Here is a 20,527-nt window from a genome sequence, read left to right as displayed (position 1 = left end):
ATCTGTTAAGGGAATTTCCCCCTCCCTTCTTTCTAAGAACTTTTAAAATAGAACTAAATCAATATTCTTGATGTGTGGTTCCTTCTCTCTTTCTGCAGTGGTATGGGTAAAGCACTGAGTTCTAATGAGAGAAAATGAATTAGCTATTTCCTAAGTGATACACACACACACACACACACACACACACACACACACACACACACACACATATAGCATAGCACCAGTAGTCTTTTTAATTTTATTTTAATGAAGAAAACAAAAGCACCACCTTACATATCAATTCAGTTTATGAATGAAGAACCACTCCCTAAAGGACTATTCTGAAATGATGGTATGATTACTTTAGACATAAACATTCCTTAATACCTAATATGCCTTTTCTATGTATCTCTTATTAAAATACCACTGTAATTTTGGGAAACAAGTGAGGAGGATAAAAGTCCAGAGAGGTTTTTAGGCAAGGCAGAGAACTATAGGTCTAGGCAGACAATACCTAAATTCAGGGATGCTTAAAGATCAGCCCAAGTTACAGAATTGATCTTGATTTCTAAGAGAGTCTTTCTGTTCCCTGTGTGCTTTTACATTTTGCTTGGCTGCTAATAGGCTGAGCCAACAGGACCAGAGGAAAAGAGGCCAATAAGCAAATTTTACCTGTGAGTGCCAGTGGTGTATAGCTCAATGTCAGATGTTTTAGCCATGGCAGCATTGCTTTAAATTAAAAGTGGAAAAAGATGCAAAGCCTGAGGACTTTTTCCCCTAAGTCTAATTAAAAGTTATTAAAAATGTAAAAAAAATTAAATTTTTTTCTTCTTTTCTTCTTTCTCTTTGCTTTTTTCATCCTAGGAATTGAGCTGGATGAAGATGGGTCACTGGAAGGAAACAGTGATTTAACAATCAGAGGGCGCCTTCTATCCCTGGTAGAAAAGGTGACATACCTTAAGAAGAAACAAGCTGAGAAACCAGTTGCAAGTGACTCCAAGAAGTCCTGTAAGCAGAATAAATGGGCACTGGCAGTGCGACTCAAATGCTAACATCTGTCCATCCTTTGGACTAATAGTCAGTCATACTTGATGAGCCAGTGAGAAAATTAAAATTGAAATTTCCAAGAATCAGATTCCTAAGTAAATGCCCATAGCCACCAGAAGTAGACAGCAGTGTGAAACAATATTTCTAGGATCAGATTGAGAGATAGCAGTATTAGAAGGGTGAATGGGCTCCCTAAGGAAACTAAAAATATAAGTATTTGATCAGAAACTATCAAGGGAAAGTAGAGAGGGTAGTTTAGCTTTCATATCTAAATATTATGCTATTCATTTCCAAATTTTTGTACATCAAATCAAACCTTTTCTTTAAGTTTAAAGAGATATTTGTCAGTAACTATATTTTGGTTCTAAAATATTTTCTTAACTGTTACGCATTTCTGGTTCATCCTTATCTTATTTAACTGAACAGTAATGGCTGATATTCTGTGAGTCCAAAAATGAACACTGGGGCAAAGAGTCTCAGACACAGCACACTCATCCAGGGGAGGTTCAAAAAGTAGTTCTGTGAGATGGAGTTTACTTATTACCTTGCTCCATTCATTTTTAGATGCAGTGCTGGTTTATTTACAACTTTTATTGAAAGAAAAAAATCAACTTGCAAAAATTTTCGGTTGTTTTTTTTCACTCACAGTAGAAACCCTTTATCCATACAGTTTATTTTCAGTATCACAACGAAATTTGAGTCAAATATTCTTCAAAATAAAGGATTCAAGGTTTCTTATAAATCAATTTTTATTATCATCAGGTATATGATTTTGACCTAATAAAAATGACAGTAGGGTTTTGAGAATGTGGAAGTATATTTGCATTTTATCTTCATTTTGTATTTGGTTAAAATTGGTGCTTTTTGTTTTTCCATAAATAATGTGTAAATAAAAGCAGTTAAATAGTTCCTTTGGAAATCCAGCCAGTGTATTGTGATAAGAGTTAAGTGCCCATTATATATTAATTGGTCACATCAGTCCTACTGAGCTTTGATAATTTTATTATCTTATATTTTAAGAGATTTGAAAGTTCTACTGCTTTTATATATAATACAATGCCCATTACATTGCAAGTAACCTTTTATATATGGGTTAACTTTTCATGTTAATACAACTTTACAATCAGATCCCTTCAAAGGCATTTTAAGTTGTAGTAGGGATCCAAACTGAAGTAAAAATATAATTACATAAAGTCACTATTGCAAATGACACAAATGAGGAGACAGTTGGATAAATAGAGAGCTCCTTGAATGTCCATGACTGACCTTTACAAGGATATATGATGTCATATCTTCTGGTAGGAATATAATGGAACAAATAAAATAGACGTAAATGTAATAGGATAACCCACATCAATTACTCTATGGATTGTCAACAATAGGTTTGAAAAAGTAGCTGAAATTTTGAAACAGTTTGAATTCTTCAATTATAAGAATAGTTTGTGAGGGAAGTTTGTATTTTTATCTTTGCATGTCCGTAACTTATCTTTATTTATACACACACACACACACACACACACACACACACACACACACACACACATATCCTTTTAAGTTAAATTTGTTTTCTTCAAAGAATATTCCTAGCCTTTTCAATTCTGATACAAATATAGATACAATTTGGGATTATGAGATAGCTACTGTAATGCCCAACTAATTTGTCTTCTCTTATTACTTCCCTTTTAAAAAAATATCCATTATGACTCTGCAGCCACTCTTCAGCAGTTGATTTCTGAGACCATGGTCCGATGGGCTCAAGAATCTGTCATTGAAGACCCTGAGCTGGTGAGGGCCATGTTTGTGCTGCTCCATCGACAGTATGATGGCATTGGAGGTCTGGTTCGGGCTCTGCCAAAGACTTACACTATAAATAGTGTCTCCGTGGAAGATACCATTAATCTGCTGGCATCTCTTGGTCAGATTCGTTCTCTGCTGAGTGTAAGAATGGGCAAAGAAGAAGAGAAACTTATGATTCGTGGATTAGGGTAAATTATTTAAGATTATAACATTTTGTCTTATAAATGTCTTCTTTCTAATTGTTTATCACAATAGCAGTACGATAGGTGTATTAAGACAAACACACTATTAGATTATAGATCATTAAATTAGATGGTCATTTTTCTAGAAGACGTTTTAGAGCTAAATAAGAAAGTTGCTCAATAAAAAATATGATTTTATAATTAGATGCTAAGGTGGCTATCATACAGAGCAAATATATTAGAGGGTTTTTTCATTACTTTCTCAGTATTGTACAGTCATATATAAAAATACAGGTTAATAAAAACACATAAAAATCCATGAAAGGATAATCTACCAGGAGAAAATAGTAAGAAAGCTTGCCTATATATACTGGGCCTTGGAGAAAAAAGAACAGGGATAAAAAGCAACTCTTCTGAGAGCTCCACACCATAGGTTGTGCTTCATGTGGATTTGAAAGTTGATGTTTATATTCCATGTATAACCTAAGGATCCTCCAAAATAATTATATAAACTGAGAAATTACAAAACTGAGAAACAACATAAAAATTGGCCTGGAAAAATGATTTCTCAACTTAAGTCACTGTGAAATTTTATAGCAAAAACCTTAAAACCACCAAATTTTAGCTCACAATAAAAATTGCAAAGCATGTAAGGGAACAATCCACCATAGAATCTGAAGGTACAGTTATAGTGGCCTTAGAACATCTCCTCCAATAACTTCAGATGAGATAATGCCAGAAAGAGAACATAAAAGTTACTGTATTTACAATGGTTAAAAATACAAAGGAATAAGTCTAATCTCCAAAAATGAGAAATGCAAAAGATCCATGAAGATTTGAAAAAATTCTGAACAGAGCTTTTATAAATGAAAAATACAAGAATTGATGTAAAAAACAGTGAATTAATTAAGTTGCAGATGAGATACAGCTGAAGAGAAAATTAATGAGTTGGGTCATAGATATGAGGAAATTACTCAGTAATATAGCACCTAGATTTGAAGATAAGGAAATATGAGAAATTATGAGACATAGATGGTAGTGTAAGAAGTTCCAGTATATTCTGAATAGGATTTCTAGAAAAGAAAGACTTGATGAAATAAAGAGTGGAAATATTTGAACAGATATTGGCTTCAGTTTTTCAGAATTGATTGAAAACCTGAATTTGAAGATTCCTAAAGCCCAAATAGCTCCACATCCACAGATGGATATACTCTAGTGAAACTGTAAAACTAGCGATAGACTGATTTAAAAAGGAGGTGAGAGAAAATCCAGAAATATTTCACAAAGAAATATATATATATTTTATAAAATTATGTAAAATTTTGTATAATTATTTCACAAAGAAGAAATAGTATTTAGAATTCTCAACAGCAGAACTAGAGAAAATAAAATTTGCTTTCTTCAAAGAATATTCCTAGCCTTTTCAATTCTGATACAAATATAGCACAAACTCAATAGAATACCACATTCCAACTTCCGACAGAAAAACCATCAATTTTAAACCTGTTACTCAAGTGAGAATTCAGCACAATGAACCTGTGCTTCATGTGACTTTGGAGATTTAAAGATGACATCCATATTCAAGAGTGAGGGCTAAAGAAAGATATTTAAGAATATTTACTTACAATTCCTCATTGAAAAGCCTAAAGTCTTCTTATATTCAAGAAAAGATGAAATTCAGAAAGAAAGAATGAGAGGCAGTAAGTTTTGTGAGTATATTACTGGTGCATATATGCACAAACCCAAGCTGTCACTAACAAGTTAACATAATTTGGGAATATGAAAATAAGAGGAAATTGATATGCCAGGTAAAAACAAGAGCTTAATTTAAGCTATATAAAGTTTGCAAGAAAAAAACTTAAACATGAGATTGTGCAATTTAGAAAGTGATATTTAAGACATGTTCAGCATAAAAAAGCTAGTAACATAAGCATCAGATAAAAGAGGAAATAATAAGCATAACTACTGATATGGATCAGATAGAATACAAAGAAACAATAAAATAGATTAAAGAAACCAAGAGTTGTTTCTTTGAAAAAACAAATATGGTAGAATAACCACTTGTTTGCTGTAGCTGACCTAAAAAATAATCTTGAGGGGAGAAAACTAAGTATAGAAAGACTCAGATTGTGTTATATCATTTATGTATGTTTTAACTTCAGAAAACAGTATTTTATGAACTATTTTACAAAGTTATAAAAGAATTGGAGGGCTGTATTACAAAATCATTACAATGATTACACACTGAAAATAAGTACACTAATGGTACAAAGAGGGGAAACAGAAAATCCTAAACAACAAAAGGAAGTATTGTGGTCTTTATTTATAATAGTATGAGCCTGAATCTTTCTTTGAATACTAAAATTGAAATCTAGAGGCCTCTCATAAGAAGTGTTCTTAATTAACCAAATGACAAAGGAAGTCTTCCAGGAGATAGTACTTTCTTTCTCAAATAAACATATCATAGTAATATGTGCCATTAAGGTATATATCACTCAGTAGTGATAAAACTTAAGATGGTTATGAAACAAAATAAAATGTAACTTTTTTGTGGTATTAGAAATATTCCACAAAAGGACACAGTTAATAGGTGATAGCCTGACCAATTACAAATTCATTCAACTTAACGTACAACTAAAGCAAACAAGATTTTTCAGTTAAATACTTTACAAAGTGAGATCATACAAGAGGATTTCAATTACCAAGAGAAGGAATCCTTTGATTTCCAATTGTGGTTTGAAAGTTGTAGGTTCTTTTGCTAAATATGCTGCTATCTAATGAGAAGTGAAAGGATGCCCACCTTCATCTTGTTCTTGCATGAAATAGATCAGACCTGTATTTATCTTGGGACTCCAAGTCATTTTTTTAAGTTGTGCTATCTAAAAGTTTTCTTCATTAACACTAACCAAAATTAAAAGTGAAAAACTACAACTAAGAAAAAAGAAAAGAACTATACAAGAATCCTACTATTCTACTTTCTTGATATAACAAGAGCAACTAAAATTTAGCATATGACTGAATGAGTAAGAATGGGACTCAATTAAGGAAATCAGATTCAATAGGAAAATTTGTTTTCCTGCAGGCTATGAATTATTTTCTTTGTATAACTCTAATAAGAAAGTGTCTTGTGGAAAAAACTTTTGTATTTATTTGATATATGTTAAGATAAAAATCAACAAAAAGCTTTATTTGCAATGACTATTCAACATGAAAATCTTTAGAAATACCTTTACATACATTTTGTAATAATATGTAATGCAATAACAATAATACAAAATATTTTGGCTATCATCTGCTGCTGTTTCTTTAAATTTAATGTCAATTTAATGAATTGGATTACTTGTACCTGGATTTCATATGCATTTAGTTTCTCTTTGAGAATATGTATCCTCTAGAGGCATTTCAGAAGAAAGATAACATGTAACACGAAATAACAACTGTTATTAAACATAAAATATTGAATAGAATACTAAAAATAGCATATATGAAAAGCAGAGATACATATCAACAATTTATATAGGTGTTTTCATGTAAACATAGTATAACACTGATTCATATTCCTATACAAAAGAAGATTACTCAGATATCTGGATATACATATAATTAGGAATAGTAAGTGCCCTGAACTATATTTCAGAAAAACAAATATTTACGTATTTGGTGCATTTCTTGAAAAGAAAAGGCAACTTGTACACTGTTTTTGGTAGGCTTTTGATGTTTTTAAAGAAAATCCAATTAATTGTGCTTATTAACTTTAGTGGTTTAACTGTGATTGCTTTTACTTTTTCATAGACGCTGATAATTATTTCCAAAATATTTATCAGGTTCTCAGATGAATTTTTATTTAAATTTTCCTCTGATCTCTGTGCTTCTCTCCATACCTATGTTGACCTTTCTAGAGATATCATGAATAATAAAGTGTTTTACCAGCACCCTAATCTCATGAGGGCGCTGGGGATGCATGAGACAGTGATGGAGGTCATGGTGAATGTCCTTGGAGGCGGAGAGTCCAAGGTAAAGGAAAACCTTCGATTCTTGGGATGTCATTTAGTATAACCTCCTGGAATACATGCACTGCATATTCTTTGTGAGAATTTCTTAAGTCCTTTTAGGAAAACTTTTCAATGGAACACCTTTTGAAACAAACACAAACCTTGCAGAGTGATAGTTGGATATGATAGTCTTTTTTTTCTTTGATGTGGATAACAGTTTCTATGTTATGCTTTGTAATTGCTACCTCCTAAATTATTCTCATTTAGGGGATATTAATACATTTAAAAAATTGTAGTATATTAATTTTAAAAAATCCAAGTTATAAATCAATGTCTGAGACATTAGAAGTCCACGACATGTTCCTCATGTCCCAGCCTTGATTTAGCCTTGAATTAAGACCCAGATTTGATTCAGATGACGGTTGGTTCCACTGAATTCCTGATCCAGACTAAGAGTAATAAGGATGGTACACTGGGGTATTCGTTGTAAGACTCTAAAGTGAATTTTTAAGTGATTAAAGTTTTAAGTGAATAGTGCTTTGCATCAAGTAACTTCATATAAATCAGTATAATTTCATGATCTCTGATTTGAAAAATGTATTTCAATGTTTTTGAAATTTTAAGACAAATTTTTCAAAATATGGAAATGAGTCCATATTTCTCATGTTCAGTCTCTCAGACAGACTTATAAAGATATTTATAAGATATTATATTCAGCAAGGACTCCAAGGACCATCTCATATAATAGAACAGGATTTGGCTCCCAGGGGAGGTGTGTTTGCTGAGGGCTAGCAGACAGGCCCTCTGGTCAGGGTGCTTATCATAGCAGACAACTCGTGTGCAAATCAGGGAAGTTATGAATCTCTGAGATCTTAAGAGTAATAACAACAATAACAAGTTGATGATAAGATACCGTATTATGTGGTTCTAAGTATTAAACTGGGTATTTTTCATGAACTGTCTTACTGAATTCCCCCGCCCTTAGCTAAAGTAATCATCTTATTCCAATTTTATAGAACAGAATTAAATAGGTCACATCATTTTCCAAGGAAGTATACCTAATAGTGGTAGTCAGCAATCACAAATCAGGCTGCCTGATTTCTAAACCAGGTTTGTATCACTTGTAGGTTTAGGAATCTAGACTAATTCTAGATCAACCAACTGGTAGATTAGGGCCAGTCTTGATTTTCAGTGGCTCCGGGACTAGGTGGTCAAAGTGTAGACATTTGAAGGTCTTCAACATAGTGAGGCTTGGCAGACATGGGCACATGTGCATGGACAAAGTGACTGAAACCCAAAATTCTGAACTCCATTTTTAAAAGATCATTTGCTTTTACAGCTAACTAAATTCTCTTTATGTAGGAAATCACTTTTCCCAAGATGGTGGCCAACTGTTGCCGTTTCCTCTGTTACTTCTGCCGTATAAGTAGGCAGAATCAGAAAGCTATGTTTGACCATCTCAGTTACTTATTGGAAAATAGCAGTGTTGGTCTCGGTAAGGAAATGCATGACTTTTATTTAATCATTAAGATAAAAAGAATATACATATTACACTTAAAAAATGAAACTTGAATGTAAATGATTTAGATTGGTGCACTATGTATTGAGTTTAGAAATTGAATTTTCAGCGACAGTGTGTTTTTATGTGGAATTTATAGTTGCAGCACAATCCAGGTTTTCTCTCATCTTCGTTTGAATTAACAGCCTCACCAGCTATGAGAGGGTCAACACCACTGGATGTAGCCGCAGCTTCGGTGATGGATAATAATGAACTAGCCCTAGCTTTGCGTGAGCCAGACTTGGAAAAGGTAAGCAAATTCCCACCGGGTGTGTTTGTGTGAGTTATGCTCATTCACAGTTATTTCTCAAGGTTATTTAGCTATAACTTCAATATAGTTATAATGGCATTATTATAATTATATACTATAAATGTGATACATATGTGTAACTTAATAATTATAAATCATGAAGAATAAGATATGGGATTTTCCTTGATCACACAAAAAGAATAACTTATTCTTGTGTATTTTTGTCCTTTCATGATATCTGTTGTTACTTTTGCTTTAATCATGTAGTTTTAGTTTCTTACAAGGTAGCTTTAACATCTCATGCCTACATTTTATATCATACAGAAGTTTATATATTCCAGTTTGAGGCAGCAGTGATATATTAAGGCCATCCACTCTAAGCATAGTAAGCCACATATACGTTTACCAAAGTATAGATACATTTCCCCCATTTTGTAATTGCAGCTGCGTTTTAAGTAGTCTTCCTGATACCTCCCTTGCTCTGCTACTCAGCAGCCAGAGTGAGCCTCTTAAAAGGAGCATATTAATCCTTTGCCCAGAAATCTGCAGAGACTTCCTATCTCACTTCAAGTAAACACTATAAAGGCATTGCAATAGCTCCTGTTATGTTATATTATATATTATAACTCTCCTGATCTCTCTTCTTGCTCCTGTTCTCCCATCGGCTGAATTCTTCTTCAGGACGTCTTCATGGCTCTTTTCCGGACGCCCTCCCAGTCATCACTCCCAAATCTCCTTCTCTTTAGCTCTTTCATGTCTATGCTATTTAGAATCAAATCCTTTGCTCTACTTCCTTAAGCTCTTCCTATCCTCTTTTACTGCCTTATTTTTAAGTTGAGGAAACAATGATTTGTATATTATATGCATAAATTTACCTTTTAATTTTATCTATACTTATATGAATACAGTTTGCATATTTATAGTTTAAAATTATATATTGAAACAAATACATTTTACTAAAATATACCTATTTATGCACTCCTAAAAATCTACTCCTGAAACGTAAGGCCAGTGTGTTCAGGGCCTTTTTCCTGCTGCTCACTGCTTTGTCCCAGCCTTAGGGAACAGCCCTGGCCCTGGACAGACTGTCAATGCATGGTGAGGAAGGCACCAAAAAGTGAATTCTTCCCTATGTCCTGATGTGCTACTCAAGAATCATGAAGTTTTGCATTTCTGCCCAACCTCTGAAGAATCTTCTCCCATATATAATATAAATTGCTTTTATCTACACACTGATTAAAGTGACTAATACTACAGAGCCTGACAATGCCAAATGCTGAGGAAGACGCAGAGCAACCAGGTTCCTCATTTCCTGCTGTTGATTGAGATGAAAAGGGTAGAGTTAGTTCAGAAAGCAGTTTGGCAGCTTCTTAGCAGTTAATATATGCCTCTCATATAAACATATATTCACCTTTCCATTCATTGGTATTTACTCAATAGAAATAAAAATACATGTCCACACAGACATGGAGATGATTGCCAACAGTTTTTTCCACCTTAAACAAAAACTGGAAACAACTCAAGTATGCATTAGCCAATGATGGATAAACAGACCTGAGGTGTTTCCGTATTTCCATGCAACCTGGAATGTTCTTATCAGGCAATAAGAAAGAATGAACCACTACATTCACATCAAGACATGTGCTACAATGTGAATGAATCTCAAAATCATTATTCTGAAGGCAAGAAGCCAGGCACAAAAAGATGTATCCTGGGTGATTCTATGTATAAATGTTCTGGAACATGCAAGTTAATTTCTAGTGACACAAAACAGATTGTCGAGGCCTAGGAATGCTGGGAGGGCTGGACAGAGCCTGAGGATAAATAGAAATGTCCTGCCTCTTGGTTGCGGTGTGTTCTGCAGAAGCGTAAGTCTCTCATAGCTTATTGAATGTATACTTTAAATAGATCAATCTATAGGACACACATTGGACCTCAATCAAGTTGGTATATATATATTTTTTTATCAGCATATTGTTTTATTCATTTAAATATTTGAGTGGTTTCAAAAATAAGCTTAGGCTACAAAATGGACACAATGAAGTAAAACAAATACTAAAGGAGAAAAGCAAAATAAGGGAAAATGGGGCAATAGATCTTAATAGAAAACATTAATAAAGTGGCTAATATTCACATAAGCTGTATTAACTTCAAAATTCTGAAATTTATGTGAATTTAATTCTGTCTTTGTAATATTGCATATTTGCATTCTAATAGCCATGTGTAACCATTTTTCAATCACCTAGAAAAGTGCAGTTAATATACGGGAGAGGTTTTCCCCAATTTTTTTTTTTTTTGAGAGGGCATCTCATATTTATTGATCAAATGGTTGTTATCAACAATAAAATTCTATATAGGGGAGTCAATGCTCAATGCACAATCATCAATTCACCCCCAGCCTAATTTTCATCAGTCTCCAATCTTCTGAAGCATAACGAACAAGTTCTTACATGAACAAATTCTTACATAGTGAATAAGTTCTTACATAGTAAACAGTACAAGGGCAGTCATCACAAAAACTTTCGGTTTTGATCACTCATTATGAACTAACTATAAACAATCAGGTCAAATATGAATATTTGTCTGATTTTTATACTTGATTTATATGTGAATGCCACATTTCTCCCTTTATTATTATTGTTATTATTATTTTAAATAAAATGCTGAAGATGCAAGATAAAGGTAGAAAACAGTTTAGTGTTGTAAGAGAGCAATGTAGATGATCAGGTGTGTGCCTGTAGACTAAGTGTTAATCCAAGCTAGACAAGGGAAATAAAACATCCACGGACGCAGAAGATTTCTCTCAAAACGGGGGGGTGAGGTTCTAAGCCTCACCTCTGTTGATCCCCAATTTCTCACCTGATGACCCCCTGCGACTGTGCCTGCCTTAGGTTGTTCCTCCCTTGAGGGATCTTACCCATCTATGGCTAACCAGTCATCTTCCAGGGCCATACAGGGAAATGTAAAGTTGGTAAGTGAGAGAGAAGCCATATTGTTTGAGAAGGTTAGCTTTTTACTTCTTTGCAGATTTATGCTCTGTGGCTTCTATGCCCAGCATTTGTCTTTAGATATCTTTACCACTTGGAGGAATTATGATACTCGGTGAATTCGATATGAGGCACGAATTCTATTTAAGGGTTGTAATTAGGATGGAAGAAGAAAAGCTATAGAGGTAGCAGATGGAAGAAAACATGGGAAGATTGATTATTTCTTTGACATATCTTCTTGTAGAGTAACTTAAGCATGTATAGGGTTTAAACTACTAATTAAATTGCACACACACATTAACATAATAGGAATACAGTTACATAACCAAAGCAGATCTATAATTACCAGCCATCTCCAGTGAAGCCAAGAAAACCAGTTAGGCACCCTAGGCATTTGTGAAAATTTGTCTATGATATAATGGATATTGTCTAACTGTACTTGAACAGTCTGAGAGAAATCAGACAAATTAAAACAACCCATTCCTGGGAACTGTTCACATCCCATTTGTTCTTTTAACAGTAGATAGTCTGTAGTTGTAAGATTTTGGAGTGCTACAACTTGCACTTCTCCTAATTCTTGATTGAGTTCTAACAGTATAGATCCAGTCAAATTTGTTGTTTTACTGTATGCACAGGCCAGCTTAGATATCTCCTTCTTCATTCCAATGGCAAGTCCAGGAACCAGTGGGATGAATGCAGGTACGACTGCAGCATCGCCTGCATCTTTGTTGAGGTTTTTTGATGATCATCTTTCAGAGAGTGCTGATGTTGGAAGTTCTTCTTCATATCGTATCTTAGTTAATTTTCTGGGTAGACAAATTAGGCTTTGATCCTTTGTATAAACACAAACAGACCCTTTGCCCACACTTTGATATGCCCTTTATACTATTGTGTAGAACTCATTGGAGGTCACCACACAGGAACTGTTTTCTTTTTTTTTTTTTTTAGAGAAAGGAATATTATCAGAAAAGTGTACCTCAATAGCTGATCATCTGACACCCTTTCAGTGATCAAAATTAAGGATATTTAAAGCATGCATTAATCATTGATTTACAGTTAGTTTTATCCTATCAGGGAGTAATCCACCCTTTTCTTTCTTTCCTTTTTTTTTGTTATCTTTAATCTACACTTACATGAAGAATATTATGTTTACTAGGCTCTCCCCTATACCAGGTCCCCCCTATAAGCCCCTTTAGAGTCACTGTCCATCAGCATAGCAAAATGTTGTAGAATCACTACTTGTCTTCTCTGTGTTGTACAGCCCTCCCCTTTCTCCCACCGCACCTATGCATGCTAATCTTAATACCCCTCTTCTTCTTCACTCCCTTATCCCTCCCTACCCACCCACCCTCCCCAGTCCCTTTCCCTTTGGTACCTGTTAGTCCATTCTTGGGTTCTGTGATTCCGCTGCTTTTTTGTTCCTTCAGTTTTCCCTTTGTTCTTGTACTCCACAGATGAGTGAAATCATTTGGTATTTCTCTTTCTCCGCTTGGCTTATTTCACTGAGCATAATACCCTCCAGGTCTATCCATGTTGCTGCAGATGGTAGGATTTGCCCTCTTCTTATGGCTGAGTAGTATTCCATTGTGTATATGTACCACAACTTCTTTATCCATTCATCTACCGATGGGCATTTAGGTTGCTTCCAATTCTTGGCTATTGTAAATAGTGCTGCGATAAACATAGGGGTGCATCTGTCTTTCTCAAACTTGATTGCTGCATTCTTAGGGTAAATTCCTAGGAGTGGAATTCCTGGGTGAAATGGTAAGACTGTTTTGAGCATTTTAATGAACCTCCATACTGCTTTCCACAATGGTTGAACTAATTTACATTCCCACCAGCAATGTAGGAAGGTTCCCCTTTCTCCACAGCCTCGCCAACATTTGTTGTTGTTTGTCTTTTGGAGGGCAGCCATCCTTATTGGTGTGAGGTGATAACTCATTGTAGTTTTAATTTGCATTTCTCTGCTAATTAGTGATGTGGAGCATCTTTTCATGTGTCTGTTGCCCATCTGTATTTCTTTCTTGGAGAACTGTCTGTTCAGTTCCTCTGCCCATTTTTTAATTGGATTATTTAATTTTTGTTTGTTAAGGCGTGTGAGCTCTTTATGTATTTTGGATGTCAAGCCTTTATCGGATCTGTCATTTTCAAATATATTGTCCCATACTGTAGGGTTCCTTTTTTTTCTATTGATGGTGTCTTTCGCTGTACAGAAGCTTTTCAGCTTAATACAGTCCCACTTGTTCATTTTTGCGGTTGTTTTCCTTGCCCGGGGAGATATGTTCAAGAAGAGGTCACTCATGTTTATGTCTCAGAGGTTTTTGCCTATGTTTTTTTCCACGAGTTTAATGGTTTCATGACTTACATTCAGGTCTTTGATCCATTTTGAATTTACTTTTGTATATGGGGTTAGACAATGGTCCAGTTTCATTCTCCTACATGTAGCTGTCCAGTTTTGCCAGCACCATCTGTTGAAGAGACTGTCATTTTGCCATTGTATGTCCATGGCTCCTTTATGAAATATTAATTGACCATATATGTTTGGGTTAATGTCTGGAGTCTGTAATCTGTTCCACTGGTCTGTGGCTATGTTCTTATGCCAGTACCAAATTGTCTTGATTACTATTGCTTTATAGTAGAGCTTGAAGTTGGAGAGTGAGATTCCCCCTACTTTATTCTTCTTTCTCAGGATTGCTTTGGCTATTTGGGGTCTTTGGTGTTTCCATATGAATTTTTCAACTATTTGTTCCAGTTCAATGAAGAAAACTGTTGGTAATTTGATAGGGATTGCAACAAATCTGTATATTGCTTTAGGCAGGATGGCCATTTTGACGATATTGATTCTTCCTAGCAGGAGCATGGGATGTGTTTCCATTTGTTAGTGTCCCCTTTAATTTATCTTAAGAGTGACTTGTAGTTTTCAGAGTATAAGTCATTCACTTCTTTGGTTAGATTTATTCCTAGGTATTTTATTCTTTTTGATGCAATTGTGAATGGAATTGTTTTCCTGATTTATCTTTCTATTGGTTGATTGTTAGTGTATAGGAAAGCTACAGATTTCTGTGTGTTCATTTTGTATCCTGCAACTTTTCTGTATTCTGATATCAGTTCTAGTAGTTTTGGGGTGGAGTCTTTAGGGTTTTTTATGTACAATATCATGTCATCTGCACATAGTGACAGTTTAACTTCTTCTTTACCAATCTGGATTCCTTGTATTTCTTTGTTTTGTCTGATTGCCATGGCTAGGACCTCCAGTACTATGTTAAATAGCAGTAGGGAGAGTGGGCATCCCTGTCTAGTTCCCGATCTCAGAGGAAAAGCTTTCAGCTTCTTGCTGTTCAGTATAATGTTGGCTGTGGGTTTATGATATATGGCCTTTATTATGTTGAGGTACTTGCCCTCTATTCCCATTTTGCTGAGAATTTTTATCATGAATGGATGTTGAATTTTGTCAAATGCTTTTTAGCATCTATGGAGATGATCATATGGTTTTTGTCTTTCTTTTTGTTGATGTGGTGGATGATGTTGATGGATTTTCAAATGTTGTACCATCCTTGCATCCCTGGGATGTATCCCACTTGGTCATGGTGTATGATCCTTCTGATATACTTTTGAATTTGGTTTGCTAATATTTTATTAAGTGTTTTTGCATCTACATTCAACAGGGATATTGGTCTGTAATTTTCTTTTTTGGTGGGGTCTTTGCCTGGTTTTGGTATTAGGGTGATGTTAGCTTCATAGAATGAGTTTGGGAGTATTCCCTCCTCTTCTATTATTTGGAAAACTCTAAGGAGAATGGGTATTATGTCTTCTTTGTTTCTCTGATAAAATTCCAAGGTAAATCTGTCTGGCCCGGGTACTTTGTTCTTGGGTAGTTTTTTGATTACTGTTTCAATTTCTTTGCTCGTAATTGGTTTGTTTAACTTTTGTGTTTCTTCCTTGGTCAGTCTTGGGAGGTTGTATTTTTCTAGGATGTTGTCCATTTCTTCTAGGTTTTCCAGCTTGTTGCATATATGTTTTCATAGTACTCTCTAATAATTCTTTGTATTTCTATGGAGTCTGTTGTGATTTTTCCACTCTCATTTCTGATTCTGTTGATTTGTGTTGATTCTATTTTTCTCTTAATAGAGAGGTTAGAGGCTTATCTATTTTGTTTATTTTCTCAAAGAACCCGCTCTTGGTTTCGTTGATTTTTGCTATTGTCTTATTCTTCTCAATTTTGTTTATTTCTTCTCTGATCTTTATTATGTCCCTCCTTCTGCTGACTTTAGGCCTCATTTGTTCTTCTTTTTCCAGTTTCGATAATTGTGATGTTAGACTATTCATTTGGGATTGTTCTTCCTTCTTCAAGTATGCCTGGATTGCTATATTCTTTCCTCGTAAGACTGCTTTTGCTGCATCCCACAGAAGTTGGGGCTTTGTGTTGTTGTTGTCATTTGTTTCTATATATTCCTTGATCTCTATTTTGATTTGTTCATTGATCCATTGATTATTTAGTAGCATGTTGTTAAGCCTCCATGTGTTTGTGAGCCTTTTTGTTTTCTTTGTAGAATTTATTTCTACTTTTATGCCTTTCTGGTCTGAAAAATTGGTTGGTAGAATTTCAATATTTTGGATTTTACTGTGGCTCTTTTTGTGGGCTAGTATGTGTTCTATTTTGGAGAATGTTCCATGTGCTCTTGAGAAGAATGTATACCCTGTTGCTTTTTGATGTAGAGTTCTATAGATGTCTATTAGGTCCATCTGTTCTACTGTGTTGTTCAGTGCTTCCATGTCCTTACTTATTTTCTGCCTGGTGGATCTATCGTTTGTGGTGAGTGGTGGTGTGTTGAAATCTCCTAAAATGAATGCATTGCAGTCTATTTCCCCCTTTAGTTCTTAGTATTTGTTTCACAAATGCTGGTGCTCCTGTGTTGGGTGCATATGTATTTAGAATAGTTATGTCCTCTTGTTGGACTGAGCCCTTTATCATTATGTAGTGTCCTTCTTTATCTATTGTTACTTTCTTTGTTTTGAAGTCTATTTTGTCTGATATTAGGACTGCAACCCCTGCTTTCTTCTCGATGTTGTTTGCCTGAAATATGTTTCTCTATCCCTTGACTTTTAGTCTGTACATGTCTTTGGGTTTGAGGTGAGTTTCTTGTAAGCAGCAAAGAGATGGGTCTTGCTTTTTATCCATTCTATTACTCTGTGTCTTTTGATTGGTGCATTCAGTCCATTTACATTTATGGTGACTATTGAAAGATATGTACTTATTGCCATTGCAGGCTTTAAATTCGTGGTTACCAAAGGTTCAAGGTTAGCCTCTTTAGTATCTTACCGCCTAACTTAGCTCACTTATTGAGCTGTTATATACACTTTCTGGAGATTCTTTTCTTCTCTCCCTTCTTGTTCCTCCTCCTCCATTCTTCATATGTTGGGTGTTTTGTTCTGTGCTCTATCTAGGAGTGCTCCCATCTAGAGCAGTCCCTGTAAGATGCCTTGTAGAGGTGGTTTGTGGGAAGCAAATTCCCTCAGCTTTTGCTTTTCTGGGAATTGTTTAATCCCACCATCATATTTAAATGATAGTCATACTGGATAAAGTATCCTTGGTTCAAGGCCCTTCTGTTTCATTGCGTTAAATATATCATGCCATTCTCTTATGGCCTGTAGGGTTTCTGTCGAGAAGTCTGATGTTAGCCTGATGGGTTTTCCTTTATAGGTGACCTTTTTCTCTCTAGCTGCCTTTAAAACTCTTTCCTTGTCCTTGATCCTTGCCATTTTAATTATTATGTGTCTTGGTGTTGTCCTCCTTGGATCCTTTCTGTTGGGGGTTCTGTGTATTTCCGTGGTCTGTTCGATTATTTCCTCCCCAGTTTGCGGAAGTTTTCAGCAATTATTTCTTCTAAGATACTTTCCGTTTCTTTTCCTCTCTCTTCTTCTTCTGGTACCTGTATAATAAAGATATAGTTCCTTTTGGATTGGTCACACAGTTCTCTTAATATTGTTTCATTCCTGGAGATCCTTTTATCTCTCTCTATGTCTGCTTCTATGCGTTCATGTTCTCTGGTTTCAATTCCATCAATGGCCTCTTGCATCTTATCCATTCTGCTTATAAATTCTTCCAGAGTTTGTTTCATTTCTGTAATCTCCTTTCTGGCATCTGTGATCTCCCTCTGGACTTCATCCCATTTCTCTTGTGTATTTCTCTGCATCTCTGTCAGCATGTTTATGATTTTTATTTTGAATTCTTTGTCAGGAAGACTGGTTAGGTCTGTCTCCTTTGCTGTCTCTGTGATATTGGTTTGCCTGTAATTTTGTCTTTTCATGGTGATAGGAATAGTTTGCAGAGCTGGGACGAGTGACGGCTGGAAGAACTTCCCTTCTTGTTGGTTTGTGGCCTTCCTCTCCTGGGAGAATAGTGACCTCTAGTGGCTTGTGCTTGGTAGCTGTGCACAGACAGGGCTTCTGCTTCCTGCCCAGCTGCTGTGGAGTTTATCTCTGCTGTTGCTGTGGGTGTGGCCTGGCTCCGGCTGCTGCTCCAATGTGATGGAGTTGCGTTGGAGGGGGAGTGGCTGGGAGGCTATTTATCTCTGTAAGGTGCCTCAGTGCTCCCTGCAGCCCAGGGGATTAGAGTGCCCAGAGATCCCCAGATTTCCTACCTCTGGACTAAGTGTTCCGCCCTGCCCCTTTAAAACTTCCAAAAAGCACTCGCCAAAACAAAACAATGACCACAAAAAAAAAAAAAATGGCCACTCGTTTTTCTTTATTCTCCGGTGCTAGACTCGGGCACCCGCTCACAGGACTTGCTGCACTGTTTTCCTAGTATTGGGGTCCCTATCCCTTTAAGACTTCCAGAAAGCGCTCGCCAAAACAAAACAACAACAACAACAACAAAAAGAAAAAAAAAAAAGGAAATGGCCACTCACTTTTCTTTTGTCCTCCAGTGCCGGCCTCTGGTACCCGCTCACCATTCTTGCTGCCCTGTTTCCCTAGTATCCAGGGCCCTGCACATGCACTGTGTCTGCGCTCTGGTCCAGATTGCTGGGGCTGGGTGTTCAGCAGTCCTGGGCTCCTTCTCCCTCCCTCTCAGACCTCTCTCCTCCCAGTGGAAGCTGGGGGGAAGGGCGCTCTGGACCCGCCAGGCCGGGGCTTGTATCTTACCCCCTTTGCGAGGTGCTGGGTTCTCGCAGGTGTTGATGTGGTCTGGATGTTGTCCTGTGTTCTCTGGTCTTTATTCTAGGAAGAGTTGTCTTTGTTATATTTTCATAGATATATGTGGTTTTGGGAGGAGATTTCTGCTGCTCTACTCATGCCACCATCCTGGCTCCGCCTCTCAAGTTGATATATTTTTAGCTGTATTATTTACTTCTGTTTAGAACTGATTTAGCTTGAGGTGGGTGTGACTTGACTTTATGGTAAGTTGCTCCTCTAACAATCTACTACCATTCATGATGACCTCCTGAAGGATTTCTTTTGAATCTGAACCAGTTAAGAAATATTGTAGGGGACCAACATTTATATGTAACTGAATATTTCAGAAGACAAAGCTAAGCTGAAATTTTAGTGTGTTAAATTCAGTAATACTGAAAGATAGGTGGTAGTAGTATCCCAAATTTTATAGCAGTCAAACCATGGCTCAACATGATCCCATAAGTGACGTAGGTCAGATGTGTACCCAAGGATATTTAAATCTAAGCTTAGTTTTCTCTGTTTATTTATGTGTCTTCTCATATAAACCCCTTTCCCATTGAACTGATGTATCATTTTGGAAGTAATTCACTTCCTTAAAATATATTGTATCTCTGATGGGTCTTTGAGTATCTCAAATGGATTTAGGTTTCACATTGGGCCAGAGGTCATTAGATACTTTTGAAGCTTATTAGATATTACAGCATCTGTAGGTAAAAGTCTCATATTAAATGGTATGAAATATATAAATATTATTTTTCTTTTATAGAGTTGACTCATAAATATTTTTATTATGATAGCACTTTGTCACAATTTGTAAATATTTCTTAATTCTGAGGTTTTACTAATGAGTTCACGTGGATCATCATGAGATTAAAAAGAACTTCCAAAACTGCATTTGTTTTAGGCCATCCTTTTAGGGTGTTATTTTTTATGTCTAGTGGAAGTATCTAATATCTTCTCACCCAAAAAATAATGCTTCTGCTTATCATCTTGTTTCTGTAGGTTGTTCGATATTTGGCTGGTTGTGGACTGCAAAGTTGCCAGATGCTTGTGTCTAAGGGTTACCCTGACATTGGGTGGAATCCAGTTGAAGGAGAGAGATATCTTGACTTTCTTAGATTTGCTGTCTTCTGTAATGGTAAGATTGATTGCTTGAGGTCTTTTATGGTCACTGTTGAAACTTCACAAAATAAGTATATAACAAAACACTATAGCCTAGCATTTTCGTGAGCATCTTATAATAATATAATACAGTAAGTTTACAATATAATAAATATTAAAATTTCATAATGTAAGATTTTTGTACATTTTTCACAGTAATAACTAAATTTATAATTTTTTTTGATAGTGATGCTATGGTTTCATTATTAAATTAAAATATTTAGGTACCTATATTCTAACAAATATTTATAATTGGATTCTAATCATAGCTAACATTGTGGCTTCAAAATCTATCACAAGTTAATGAAAGTAAGTAGTTTATACCTCTATTATCCTTTTCTTTACTCTGAAAATTTTAAGTGCAGGAGAATAAATTTACTGTGTCTTGTGTATATAAAACT

At 35.5% G+C, this 20,527-nt stretch overlaps 1 protein-coding gene across 5 annotated transcripts in view; it reads left to right on the top strand.

Moving 5' to 3' along the window:
• Window positions 1–20,527, top strand: part of RYR2 (ryanodine receptor 2) — an 894,209-nt gene that overhangs the window by 670,152 nt on the left and 203,530 nt on the right. For all 5 annotated transcript variants that reach the window (XM_073241246.1, XM_073241245.1, XM_073241243.1 and 2 more), the window contains exons 40-45: window positions 844–987; window positions 2,738–3,011; window positions 6,905–7,019; window positions 8,360–8,492; window positions 8,702–8,805; window positions 19,968–20,103. In XM_073241246.1, the coding sequence (XP_073097347.1) occupies window positions 844–987; window positions 2,738–3,011; window positions 6,905–7,019; window positions 8,360–8,492; window positions 8,702–8,805; window positions 19,968–20,103 (906 nt within the window). The remainder of the gene's footprint in view (window positions 1–843; window positions 988–2,737; window positions 3,012–6,904; window positions 7,020–8,359; window positions 8,493–8,701; window positions 8,806–19,967; window positions 20,104–20,527) is intronic.

The sequence above is a fragment of the Manis javanica genome, chromosome 7 (genome assembly GCF_040802235.1).
Source record: "Manis javanica isolate MJ-LG chromosome 7, MJ_LKY, whole genome shotgun sequence".
In the NCBI taxonomy this organism is placed as follows: Eukaryota; Metazoa; Chordata; class Mammalia; order Pholidota; family Manidae; genus Manis; species Manis javanica.
Note: the sequence above shows the minus strand (reverse complement) of the source record. Positions and strands in the feature narration are given on the sequence as shown.